The sequence below is a fragment of the Colletotrichum lupini genome, chromosome 7 (genome assembly GCF_023278565.1).
Source record: "Colletotrichum lupini chromosome 7, complete sequence".
Taxonomy (NCBI): domain Eukaryota; kingdom Fungi; phylum Ascomycota; class Sordariomycetes; order Glomerellales; family Glomerellaceae; genus Colletotrichum; species Colletotrichum lupini.
The window spans coordinates 168,962-182,356 of record NC_064680.1 but is presented as its reverse complement, the minus strand read 5'-3'; the positions used below and the strand labels follow the sequence as shown (position 1 = coordinate 182,356).

Sequence of the window (13,395 nt, the reverse complement as noted above, 5' to 3'; positions counted from 1 at the left end):
TTTCATCACGAAATGATCCAAGGATCCCTCCTGGGTGGCTCTCACCCTCTCCGCGTGCGACTGCGTCCCTCTACAGCCATCATGTAAGCCAAGGCATCATCCACTGCGTCAAAGTCAGCATTTGAGCTTCACGAAACAGTACATCACGATGTGTCATCTTGAGCTTGTGAAAAGAGCACTGACATTGAGACTCAACCCTCTCCCGACCGGCAATGTACCAGGCCTCGTTAATCCTGTCTCGCTCAGATTCATCGCCGAGGCAGGGGAAGAATTGAACATCTGTCGACAGCGGCGCCAGGTCTGGTGTGCGGAGCCTGGTAATGCGGGGAGCCCCAAGCGCTGACGATGAGTGGGCGGGGACTGTGAAGTCCTCGTGAATGTATTCTCCAGCATCATCGGGGAAGAGGATGAAGTCATCGTATGGCGCATACTTGGCTGAAAAGTCGCCGTCGTGGAAGCTGCTGCTGCTGCCTTTTTCACGTCCGGATCTTGTACATGGCTCTTCATTGTGGGTGCTTGGGCTAGTCCATGATCCCATTGCAACAAGGCTGTCATGATCCGGGCTGCGTCTCCGTCTCTGCGAGACGGGTCCAGGGCTTCGTCGGTATGACCAAGGCTGGTGCCTTGGGCGCGGAGACGGCGGTATGATGTACAGCTGCTCATCACTTAGAGGATTGGACACGACGCTGCCTCTGTAGTCGGCAGGGCGATACGCCCGCATCGACGTCTGTGTCGGGGACGCTGGAGAACGTCGATCACGTGGCCCGGCAAGGGCATCTCTGTGTCTGTAACCGTGAGGGGAAGCGCTCTCCTGCGATGGCACCATTACTGAGCACATCTGACGTCCTGGTGTCATTGGAGACTTGGATCGTGGCACAGTGGTGAAGTCTGGGTTAGTATCAAAGTCGAGAGGCAAGAAAGCCATGGTGCTATCTTAACGAGGCCTTGTAGACCAGGACCGGAGATACTTTTGATGGAACTGGCGATGAATGAGGAAGCTTTTGAGTGATGGAGTGTGTCAGTTGATGAGGAAATATGATGGAGGATGACGGCCTGTAATATCTCCTTCGGGGCGGTGCAGAGGAAGTGTGTGCCAAGGCAAGTATGAGAGGGCTGAGATGGGCTCTGCCAAGATATAGGAACCTGTCTAGGATGGAAAGCGAAAGTCAAGGGGGAATTTGGGCCATTGGAGAAGTTTCTCTGATAACACGGAAGAAAGAAGAGGGGAGGAGGATGGGATGCGAGATGGAGGGTGGTGGGAAGCTCGAGGGCTTTATATGGTGAGTGCTCCCCCGTCCTGCTCTCTCTCCTCCAAGTGGCCAATCAGGGGGCAGTATTCCACTTCCCCCGTTGCGTGCCACCGACCCCGACACGGAGCCCGGGCCCGCACTAGACCGATCCTCTTCCTTCTAACATCCAAGCTGGATGCCTTCTCCCATATTCCTCGTCGTTGATCTCATTGAGATGTGCAATGGCTCACAAAGTCTCATGAAGCCGGCGTGAGGTTGCTGGATATCGTTGAGCCCTCTGGACGATGGTAGGCAATGTTGGACGCATGTCTTGATTTCCTTCTTCCTTCTTTGCCTTTCCAGAGTCTCTCGTTGTTTCACTCCGTCTTACAGTCGAAGTCGATGTTTCTGTCAATCGTCCGGAGCCTTTGAATCGTTCAAGATCCAGTCGCCTTCTCTTTTCTGCCTTTCTTCTCTCGGTCGTTGACCCAGCTTCCTTGGCTTCTGATAGCGATGGCCTTTGTATCGATGTCCCATTTTGAGCGCATCCCCACTTGCAAGCTTGTGGCTCAGATATTCAGACGTTTCTTTTAGCAGGCGCAAGAGTGTAATGCCCGCCCGTGTATATCACGAGAGGCCTGTTTCTTGCGAGAGGTCAAGCCTGGCTGGACTGACCGTGGCACACCAGTCATGTGACCCTACGCTGACCTAATGCGCACCCCCCTTGCAGCTCGAGAATGTCAATGGTCGTGGGAAGCATACACGAGGCTGCCGTCACCAAAAGGATGCCGGAGGAACCGTCGCTTCGATTTCCCAGTCGAAGTCTGGTTGCCGGGCCCCTTCCCACCGCCACCACCAAACATCGACCCGGGTGAAGAAGTTGATGGTGTTGAGCCGAGCAGAGTCCCAGAAGAACAAGCCAAAGAGACGACAGTTCGTCATCCGAGGATCATTGCAGGTTGACCCTGGAAAAGATTGATATGCCCAATACCAGGCTTCTTCTGGGCCCTTATCGGTGTCCTCGCTTATCAGTGACTGTCGGACATGCTCTTTGTACTCGTCCGGAGTATAGGATGACAGAGCTTTCCTGATCGGGAGTTCCAAGTTGCTCATTTCGACGCATCTGTCAACAGCATCCGTGAACCATGAGTAAATCTCGCCAACCCGGTTGTAACTGGCGTACCGTGGCTGTTGCGGGAGGGCGAGAAGTAGCTGGTAGAACTGAGTTGGCGGTGATGTTGACACCCTGTAGAGAAACTTGATCCCAAAGCATAGCAGTCGAGCCTGGTTCTGGTTGATGTGGCAATCGCCGCGCTCCAAATTGGGAGGTAAGATTGGAGCGGTCCAGTACACAACTTGAGCGCCATTTCTAGGGCCGCAATGGTGTGTCTGCAGAGCCTCGATCTTACGAAGCTCCACGAGCGCACGCAATGCTATGGAGAATTGTCAATATTCAACATGATGTAGGTTCGAGAGATGACGGATAACTTACGAGGACCAATGACAACCGCTGCAAGAAAATCCCTTGTCGCAACCAATTGTTCAATCTCCCAAAGTGACAGGTAATCAAAAAAGTGCGCTCTCTGGAAGTTTACGATATCCAGATTGAATCGTACAACTTCGGGGTCTTTGAAAAGCTTGCAGTAGACCTCGAATCGATAGAGGGCTCTGTGAAAACGAGCAGACTCGGCATCGGTTGGCTTCTCAGCGGAAGAAGGTGCGTCAGGCCAGTCAGGACGGTCGTTGGCGAGACTACACTGCTCTTTCATGAGACGATGGAGTGCCATGTCCCGAAACTTGGACCCCAGATGGCCGACGCACTGGTGTAATTCTGCTAGTTGGAAGCCATCTGATAAGCTGATGGTGGGAGGAACACGCGGCCGTCTCTTGAGATATTCGTCACTAAAGGCGGCAACGAGATTCAGGTCTTTCGGGTCAAATTTGGAGGACTCCAGCGCCATGACAGCATAAGGAAGTGAAAGGTGGCCTATTTCGTTCAGGACCACCTGCCGACATGCTGACGAGGCGCATCGGAGCCAAGTTGGAGAAGTGAGGGCTGCATCTCTAAGGCATTTGAAGGTTGACAGATGTGATAGGATATACACCCAGAACTCATCTGGCATGCGCCGCGACATCGTATCGTGGATTATTTGGCAAGTTTGTCGTGATCTTGTTAAGAAACCGCATCGAATTCTCTATGTCTTCCTCAAGTGGTAGGAATTCCGGAAGTGGGCAGTTCGAGGTTTGACACAGGAATAAGGTGTTTTCAGTTGGTGGTATTTCAATCCAAACTCAAATCAGGCTCAAGGCAGAGACCGTATGACCTGGAATTACTGGTGCTCAGGGTCTCATATGTCGTACTGAAAAGTCTCTTGGGTGGATGTGCGTGGTGAGTTCATGGCTTGTCGTTGTAAGATGACTGAGCTGATTGATGCGAGGATCGTCGATTCGGCCGCCGTTTGGGCCAAGCCGGGGCCGAGAGGTACGTACTGTGTGGGTTTACAGTGTTTATACTTCTATCGGGTCATCCAGACTGGGTGGAGTCTTTGAGTGATAGAACCAATGAGAGATCATCAAAGACACTAGTCTACATCCGGGTCAGCGCCCAATTGCTCTCAGCTCGGTGCAGGTGCAGTGAATTGCTGGTCGAGCACAGCTCGCGTCAATCCCTTCGCCAGACTGCCACGGTACCTCTCTGTGAACGTCACACTTCTTCGCCGCATTCCACCTCGCTCTATCGTCACCAGACAACTACGAAATCGCGATTACGCCAGCATTCATCGCCTCCGAATAAATCCGAAGTAACAACCGTCGCGATGGGCAAGAAGAAGCGCGGACACCCCGACGTCGAGGACGTCCTCTCCCGGCCTTGGTGCTATTACTGTATGAATTCATTGCCTTTCGCGTCTCGGATTTGAGCGCGTGTGCTGACTTGTTTGCAGGCGAGCGTGATTTTGAAGATCTGAAGCTTCTCATCTCCCATCAGAAAGCCAAGCACTTCAAGTGCGACAGATGCGGTCGCCGACTCAATACCGCTGGAGGTTAGTCCACCACGCACGCTGTTCTCTGTGGCATCGTAAGCTAATGTCTCGTGTCGCGCAGGTCTCTCCGTCCATCTGAACCAAGTTCACAAGGAAACTCTCACCCAAGTCGAGAATGCGCTACCGAATCGACAAGGCCTCGATGTGGAGATCTTCGGCATGGAGGGTATTCCCCAGGATATTTTGGACCAGCACAGGAACCGCATCATCCAGAACTTCTACCAGGCCCAAGAGGACCGCAGGATCGCCACCGGCAACCCCTTACCTGGCCAGTCGAAACAGCCGAGGAAGAAACTCAAGGTTGAGACTCCCGAAGAGTTGAAGGCCCGCCTTGCCGAGCATCGCGCACGACTGGCCGCCGGGCATCCTCCCGCTACTAGTGGCAGCCCTGCCAATGGCGCCCCTGCGAGCGCCAGCCCGGGTGCATTTGTAAGTATCCATACACCGAAAATGTTATACATGTGTGGCTTTGGGCTAATCATCTGTCACAGAACAACTCTCCGTACCCGCCGCCTCAAGCGCCTTACGGTGCGGCTCCCGATCCGAACTACCCGCCTGGTGCTGCCCCTGGCGCTCCGGCCTACCCTCAACAGGGCTATCCGCAAGGCAACTTTGGCGGTTTCTCTGCATCATCTCTTCCCGCGAGACCGACGAGTGGCCTTCAAGCGATGCCCGGTCTACCTCAACGACCGCCCCAACATGGCGGCCAGTTCTGGAATGGCTCTGGCGCACCGCCGCCTGGCTTCCCAGGAGCATCCACTGTCGATGAGCTGGTTTCTGGAGCGGCACAACACGGAGACGAAATCGACGAGCTCATTCGCAGAGCCGAGTCCGGTATCAAGCCAGCCAAGAAGCCCGAAGATGAAGCCGGTGATGAGGCCGCAGGCGACAAGAAGTCGAAGAAGGATAAGAACGGCAGAATGTTCTATGCAGACACAGAGGTCAGCCCTGAGGAGCGCATGGCGCAAATACCGAGATACGCCTACGTGCCCCCAGCATCGTAGTCAAGTAATGACTGGCATTGAACTATTTGGATGGCGGCGCATGGGGATGTTGCGACACGGATGCATCCCAATCATGGCAAGTGTCACTGCGAGAGGCTTTCATCGATTGACACGATTTTCGAGACTCGGGACGACAACGGCAACCCTCCTGAGCGGAGTTTCAATGGCGTAGCTGGTTTTGGGATGTACATAAAAATTGTAAGGAATGCACTGAAAATTTCCGTCACTGTACTCATCGCAGGCCGTGACGCTGAACAAATTGACAGGTCCTGCATTTCAACGATCGTCGTTTCATAGTGACCCGAATTGCTGTCTCTGGAGCTGCGGATGAAGAAGCTGGGATAACCTCTGATATGTGAACCGGCATCTGTATTGGTCCTAAGTCATGCATGAGAATGCAGGAGATGAGGGGCCGCGACGTGATAGGTGGTCACGCGTCCGTATCTGGACTTAGTTGCCAGCCTTGCTTACCTTGCTTGACGAGATCGCACAAACGACGCATGATCCATCCTTCTCAGAACGTTCAACATACTTACTAGCATTGGGGCATTCCTCTCGTACTACTCTGGGCCTTTGGTGCACAGCCTTGGCCATGTGGCTGATCGACACACAGAAAACAACACTGCATCGCGTTGCGGATCATCGACAGAATGGCACACGCTCGTACGCCATTCTCTCCCACACCTGGGGCAACCAAGAGGTCGAATTTCACCACATGTCGAATCTAAACAGTGCAAAGACGAGAACAGGATGGAACAAAATCAGGATGACCTGCAAGCTTGCCCGCTCCAAATTCAAGTACGCATGGGTCGACACATGCTGCATTGACAAAAGCAGCAGCGCCGAGTTGACAGAAGCCATCAACTCCATGTACTCCTGGTATCAATCGGCCGAAATATGTTACGTCTACCTAGCAGACCTAAGTCCAATACCTGAAGGGCTTAGGGGCACATATCGTTACGATTACCTCAGAGACAAATTACCCAAGTGCCGCTGGTTTTCTCGGGGCTGGACTCTCCAAGAGCTGATAGCCTCAAAGCAAATCGAGTTTTACGACAAGAAATGGAACCTCGTAGGCGAGAAAAGTGACCTCATAACTATCATTCAGGAGATCACACGAGTTGACGTGAGCATTTTACAAGACAATTCAGACCTACAAACGCTCCCGGTAGCACGTCGCATGTCCTGGGCCGCCGGCCGCAAAACCACAAGAGTCGAGGACATTGCCTATTGCCTCCTTGGTATTTTTGATATCAATATGCCATTGCTATATGGCGAGGGATCAAAAGCATTTCAAAGACTTCAAGAACACATCGCCAATGAGACCAACGACTTGAGCCTTTTTGCGTGGCAGAAAAAGATCGACTACCAAGCGGCTTCAGCTCCAGGGCTCAGTGGTGTATTCGCAGAGTCTCCAGCAGACTTTACATACTGCTCTACCCTCATGAGACACCGAGATCGATTTCAGTTCAGGAACGACTTTACCCTCACCAACAACGGTCTCCAAGTCAAGGCCCAAAAGCTCAGGCTGCCGGCGAATGACGCTGCGGAAGCGGCGAACGATGCTGACGCGTTCTACGCATTGAGTCTTGATTGTCTCGAAACCAGTGTCAGAACGCAAGGGACCCCCAAGTGGCTTGCAATCTGGCTACTCAAGGTCGGAACGACGTTTGTTAGAGCGGTTCCAGATCAGGTGTATGCATACAACTCGAGATTACAATGGTCTAATGCCACGCTGGACACATTTGATGCCTGCATCCGCAAGACGCTATACGATCACGAAACGACGCGGCTGGCGTCCTTCATGGGAGCCAAGATCGGATTCGAGTACGACTCGCAGCTGAAAAACTTGATTATCTCCAAGACAGCGAACCCCGTGGAGGCATGCGTGCGATCCTCCGTCGCAGACTTTGTCTTTGACTGCCACGGGCTCGACAATTTCGCTGGGACGCATTGTTTCAAGATCCAATTCGGATTTCCATTACAGAAGGTTACCCTGGGCATCATCTGTGGCCTTCAGTGGGATGGCTCGCGTTGTCGACCGTGGGCGGCACTTTTTGACGAGCTCTCGGTCGAAGGGACCGAATCGGAGCTGCTGATGAGATACGCACAGGTGATCCCTGGCGTTAAGGCTGAGGAGAGACTGTCGGAGATTCGCGACTACATGATGTGTCGATTCACGGATCAATCAGGCCTGTACAAGTCGAATTTGATGCCCAAGTCTGCAACCATTATTCAGTACGGGACTGTCATCACACATCGTATCTGGATCGAGGCGGAACCCAGAAAGATTGACGAGGTTTCCTTCTCTCGAGGTTCGTCTTCTGCGTACATCTTCAAGGTCCATTATCGATCTGGCGTGAACCAGGCAGATTAGGTATTTGCTGAACAGGATCAAAAGTATGATGTTGTTGCTTCCATGCTCCTCTTCCCGCTCGATATGAGACGGCCGGGATTGCGTGAGTGGTGACGCTTTTGAGCAAGTACCTTACATGCGTGTAGGTACGCAGTACTCCGTAGACATGAACAGTTGTTCGTGTGGGGACGGCAAGACGTGCCGAAGTTTTCCAATTCACATCACGAACCCAAGCGGTCGGGCTACTCATGGTGATGGCTTCCTTGCCACTTTGTTTAACAAGACTAGGGTGGCCGGGTAATCTGGGGGACCAAAGTTGCTAACAAGGCGAGTTTTTTTGGTGGCGGCCGGGATCATGTTCACTTTGCGGCTAAATGCAACTCTCCACTTCCAATGTCACAACTGGTTGTTCCCCGCAGTGACTTTTGCCGTGAGATCACGCGCGGATCAAGAAATCTCCAAATTACACGCAACTAGCTGGCTGATTGCTTTTTGGGGTAGGCAATTCTTCTATCTTGTCTGCGTTTAGTTCAATGTCTCCGAAGTCTGACCTGTTTGGTATTGTAAGTTGAGAAAATCTGGTCAATCTGGCGTGTAATAAACTTACTTGAAGAAGAAGAAGAAGCAAAGGGTCTTCCAGAGTACTCAAGAGAAGCCTACTACCGTAACATGGCACCGGCTCTTGAGCAAGTTGTGGCCGAACAAAGCCGGGCGTGGGGTAAAAGAGTCTTGGAAGCCGCTCGCTTCGAGGACCCGGCCGCGCCGCGCTGCGGGGAAAGCTCGACTCAAGCATTTTGGAGGCTGGGGTGTCCCTCGCCCGTATCGAGGATGACCATCTCTTCTCTACTGAGCATGCCTCGTAACCTCGTCGGCCTCTGCTCCGGCCTGTCATGGAGACCCAGGAAGTGGTCCCTTTTACCCGTCGGCCAGGAACCGTCATCCCATCTTGGCTGGTGTCATCCGTCCCCGGCCGTCCATGAAGGCGGTTCTCGTGCCATTATTGGTGGTTCTCCATGTTTGTCTAGCTTGTGGTGCCGTTCGTTCGTTCTTTCGTTCATGCCCCGTACCATCAGTCGATCCCACCTTGCCATGCCTGTTCAATCTGATTTCCCCATGGAAGCGTCATCCTGGTCTGGGGTCTCCAACCGTTCCTGATCCGAGGACTGAAGCACTTGCGCGCGCTATTGGATGCTCGTTTGTGTATTTAACAAAAGCGGTAGCCCTTCCCTCTCAATGATGCTGGTTCCTGTCTGTCCGTGACATTGTTCTTGTACAAGTGGAGCGTGAGCTTCACAAGCCCGCAGTCATGGTGTTCGTCAACCTCAAGTCAATCTCCCTTGTGGTCCTATCGAGCCTGGCACCTTTGATCTCGGCATTGGGACAGCAACCGATCGTCTCATTCGAGAGTGCTTCAGGCAGCTTCCAGATTGCCGGAGGAGATGTCGGGACAGGCCAAATTCTGGTATCAGACGATGATTACTGGGGCGTCATTCGGGCAGCAGGCGACCTAGCCTTGGATTTTGGTCGGGTCACCGGCACAAATTACACGCTCAGCAATGGCGGAAACAGCTCCAAGCCTGCTCTGTACACCTTCTCGCCAGTGGATGTCACCAATAACACCGTTGTGAGTCTCCTTCCTGTGCCGCAGTCCAAGTGGTCTGAGTGGCTCTAGAAAGCGTTTTCTTAAAGAGAGGAAGGTCGCTAATCGTTGTCCACAGTACCGAGTTCTAGACGAACAGTCATTTTCCGGTCCCAACTACACCAATCCAGCCCCCGATCGCACCGTTGTCATCGCCGGCACAATTGGTCATTCAAAGGTCATTGACAGCCTCATCAAGGCCCAGAAACTCAATACGAGTGAGGTTGAAGGACAGTGGGAGTCATTCGTCAGCCAACTGATCGACGAGCCCATTCCGGGATGCTCCCGGGCCCTTGTCATTGCCGGTAGTGACCCTCGAGGCACCATCTACGGCATCTACGGCGTCAGCGAGCAGATTGGAGTCAGCCCATGGTACTTCTGGGCCGATGTGCCGTCCAAGAAAGCGACTGAGATCTACGCTCTGCCCGAACGTAAGGTCCAAGGATCTCCTGCGGTCAAGTACCGTGGTTTCTTCATCAACGACGAGCAGCCTGGTCTCTCCAGCTGGGTTTCGTAAGTCAGTTCCATTCTCTTGGGGAGAAAAAGGCTAACATGCCCAAAGAACCAGATGGAACGACACCTGGAATAATGCCGCAGGGTACAACTACCACTTCTACAGTCTCGTCAGCGAGCTTCTCCTGCGTCTCCGTGCCAACTACCTCTGGCCTACGCTCTGGGGAAGCATGGTCTACGTCGACGACCCGCTAAACCAACCCCTCCTCGACGCATACGAAGTCGTTCTCGGTGGCTCTCATACCGAGCCTCTAATGCGCGCTCAAAACGAGTTTAGAACATTCTACCAGGGCCAATGGGCCTATAACCTCAACAACAAGACCATTGACGACTACTTCCGCTACGGCGTGCAGCGTGCCAAGCCCTACGCTCGCAACAGCCTGTGGACGATGGCCATGCGCGGCACGGGTGATACCGCTATCGAGGGCAACTTGGGAGTCGAAGGCATCGTCAAGATGCTGGAGGAGCTCGTGGCCAATCAGCGATCCATTATCGAAGAGGGACTTGAAATCGACAGTGCCTCGGAGGTTCCGTCATTGTGGTGCCTTTACAAAGAGGTCCAGTCGTACCAAGAAAAGGGCCTCGTCGTGCCCGAGGACATCACTCTACTGTGGGCTGACGACAACTGGGGCAATGTCCGAAGGCTACCACTGGTAAACGAGACTGACCGGAGCGGCGGTGCCGGTGTCTACTACCACTTTGACTATGTCGGTGACCCGCGCGACTACAAGTGGATCAACACGATTCAGCTGGAGAAGACGGCGGAGCAGATGTCTTTGGCGTATGCCCGGAATGCGCGCAGGATCTGGATTGTCAACGTCGGTGACTTGAAGCCGCTCGAGATTCCCATCAGTCACTTCTTCGACCTCGCCTATGACACCGAGAAGTGGGGGGTTGACGGCACTGGCAAGTGGCTCGAGGCTTGGGCAACCAGAGAGTTTGGCGGCGACCACGCGGGCAACATCACGGACATTTTGACGCGGTATGGCATGTACGCTGCTCGCAGAAAGTACGAATTGGTTGAGCCAAACACATACTCAGTCATCAACTACAACGAGGCAGACGCGGTTCTGGGCCAGTGGGCCACCCTCCGCGAGCAAGCTCAAGCCGTCTACGATGCCCTCGCTGAGGAATATCAGGCGGCTTTCTTCGAGATGATTTTGCATCCCATTTCGGCTGGCGAGATCCTGCACAAGATCCAGATCAACGGTGCGAAGAACCAGCTGTTTGCAGGACAGAAGCGCAACCTGGCAAACGATATCATTGACGAGTCCAGGAAATTACTCGATGCGGACGCCGAGCTGACTATCCGATGGGATGAACTGATCGACGGAAAGTGGCAGCATATGCTTGATCGTGAGTTGAAGAACCAAAAGCTCTTTCTGTTGTGAAGGGTGCTAATATGACGCGCAACAGAAACCCACCTCGGATATGATGGTTACTGGCAACAGCCCATGCGTAACACGCTCCCAGATATGCGCTATGTTCAGACAGCCTTCCCATCTCTGGGTGGCCAGATTGGTGTCGGCGTCGAGGGGTCCAACGCCAGCGTTCAAGGTGACGACAAGTGGCACACCAACTCCGCCAACGACCTCGCCGTGCCCCCACTGGATCCCTACGGGGCTATCTCGCGCTACTTTGAGGTTTTTACCCGTGGCAATACTGCATGCCCTTGGACGGCCAGCCCTTGGCAGCCCTGGGTCAAGCTCTCCCAGTATAATGGCACGGTTGGCGGCAACAATGGTACGGACAGTCGTGTCTGGATCTCGATCGACTGGGAGAATGCGCCGACAGCTCCCAACGCGACGCAAGTGTACATCAATGTTACGACGCCGTGCAAAGGCAAAGAGAAGTACGCTGGATCAGGACAGAGAGTCATCGTGCCTGTTTTCAACCGGGCCGTGCCGTCCAACTTCACCAAGGGTTTTGTTGAGTCTGATGGACATGTTTCCATCGAAGGACCGCACTACCAGAACATCATTGAGCCCAGCAACTCTACCGGGTCGAGCAACAGCAGCAGCAAACTCGAGTATCACTTGTATGAGAATTACGGGCGCACGTTGGGTGGGATTGGACTGTATCCGCCCGAGTCGGAGAAGGTCAAGCTGGGTGAGGGACCGGCGCTGGAGTACCAAATGTACCTCTTCAGCAACACCAGCAAAGCCAACGTCACGCTGTACATCTCACCCACATCCAACTATCTCGGGGATGGCAACCCTCTCGAGTATGGCATCTCGCTGTACCCGACCGGTGGAAGTGCACCGCAGCCCAAGACAGTGCAACCGGTGGGCAAGACGCAGGGGCAGAACATGCCGGATGGATGGGGCTATGCCGTGGGGGATGCGGTCTGGGGACTCACCGGCAACTATACGACAACGTCTTTTAACGTGACGCAGGAGGGCGCGTATACGCTTCGCGTGTGGGCGCTTCTGCCGAACATTATCGTGCAAAAAGTTGTGGTTGACCTTGGTGGTGTGAGAAAGTCGTACTTGGGACCTCCCGAGAGTTTTTTGCTTGGACGCGATGAGCAGGGCGCCGTCAAGCGGACCGCCTTTACAGAGACACCGGGAATTGTTGGAGGAACTGCGGACTAGAAGTAGTCACATGCTTGAGCCTAGAGTATTGGGTGTTTATGTAAGTAAGGTGAGAAATAAAGTGAACAATAAGAAAGTACCTAATGGAACGATTAAAACCACAACGGGTTGGTGTCTGATTAACTTTGAAGTTTGAAATGGATTCAAATTTATCCCGGCTTTTCCCATCTTCGCCCAACCCTTCACTCCTGACATGTTTCAGTGTGTACCCGTAGTTCTGGTCCTTGGAGCGTTTCTTTGCCTTTCTTTGTCCTCCCACTGCGGTGATGTTTTTTTATTATTGTTTGTGGCTAGTGGATTTGACACCAGCCACAGCTCACATCAGCCACGTGAGTCCCACAGTGCCCCGTTGTTATCAGATGTGGCTCAGGCGACAACATCCATTATCATTCGTCTGCTCACTGATGGTGGTGGGTTCGGCAGGGGGATTGGGGTTAGCGGATCCGCTTTTGCCTCGCTAAAAAGGCTCCCGGTCGTCGGGGGCAACGGCGGCAGCTGGCGGGTGGGAAAACAACAAACGTCAGTCACAGCACACGGCCAAACAGCACGCACACAGCCCAGAGTGCGCACACCGTCAGCTCAGATCCGCCCAGCCCAGCCCGGCCCAGCACAGCTCAGACAGACAGACAGACAGAAACAGAGGGACCCTTCAAATCAAGACATTTCACGACCACCTACCGTCACTCCTCATCTCCTAATCTCTTATCCAACTGCAGCTCTCTCCTTCCTTCCTTCCTTCCTTCCATTCCATCACCACCTCGCTCTCACCCTCACCCTCACTAACCTCCCCCCCCCCCCCCCCCCCCCCCCCCCCCCCCCCCCCCCCCCCCCTCCCCCCCCCTCCCTCCCCCCTCCCCCCCTCCCCCCCCCCCCCCCCCCCCCCCCCCCCCCCCCCCCCCCCCCCCCCCCCCCCCCCCCCCCCCCCCCCCCCCCCCCCCCCCCCCCCCCCCTTCTGCCCTTCCCCCACAGCAGCTCGTGCTTCTTCTCTTATTCTTCCCCAATACTCTTTCGTACTGCAC

General features: G+C 54.0%; 3 protein-coding genes across 3 annotated transcripts; 1 reads left to right on the top strand and 2 right to left on the bottom strand.

Annotated features, from left to right (window-relative positions):
* Window positions 1-41: 41 nt before the first annotated feature.
* Window positions 42-925, bottom strand: CLUP02_13104 (uncharacterized protein; the record flags this gene model as incomplete). Its single annotated transcript, XM_049292050.1, has 2 exons — window positions 42-103; window positions 184-925. 2 exons carry the CDS (start codon window positions 923-925, stop codon window positions 42-44), a joined length of 804 nt encoding a protein of 267 aa, XP_049149196.1.
* A 551-nt stretch (window positions 926-1,476) lies between these two features.
* CLUP02_13103 (uncharacterized protein) lies at window positions 1,477-3,190 on the bottom strand (the record flags this gene model as incomplete). Its single annotated transcript, XM_049292049.1, has 5 exons — window positions 1,477-1,782; window positions 1,813-1,867; window positions 1,949-2,032; window positions 2,086-2,662; window positions 2,722-3,190. The coding sequence occupies 5 exons, from the start codon at window positions 3,188-3,190 to the stop codon at window positions 1,477-1,479; spliced, it is 1,491 nt and encodes a 496-aa protein (XP_049149195.1).
* A 53-nt stretch (window positions 3,191-3,243) lies between these two features.
* Window positions 3,244-13,159, top strand: CLUP02_13102 (immunoglobulin I-set domain-containing protein; the record flags this gene model as incomplete). Its single annotated transcript, XM_049292048.1, has 25 exons — window positions 3,244-3,278; window positions 3,326-3,442; window positions 3,483-3,546; window positions 3,624-3,711; window positions 3,762-4,112; window positions 4,172-4,270; window positions 4,332-4,699; window positions 4,762-5,256; window positions 5,356-5,472; window positions 5,541-5,629; window positions 5,684-5,795; window positions 5,888-7,615; window positions 7,676-7,733; window positions 7,805-7,881; window positions 7,919-8,060; window positions 8,132-8,193; window positions 8,261-8,670; window positions 8,751-8,824; window positions 8,908-9,254; window positions 9,349-9,782; window positions 9,838-11,138; window positions 11,199-12,355; window positions 12,579-12,625; window positions 12,719-12,878; window positions 12,938-13,159. 25 exons carry the CDS (start codon window positions 3,244-3,246, stop codon window positions 13,157-13,159), a joined length of 8,154 nt encoding a protein of 2,717 aa, XP_049149194.1.
* Between the last annotated feature and the right edge of the window lie 236 nt (window positions 13,160-13,395).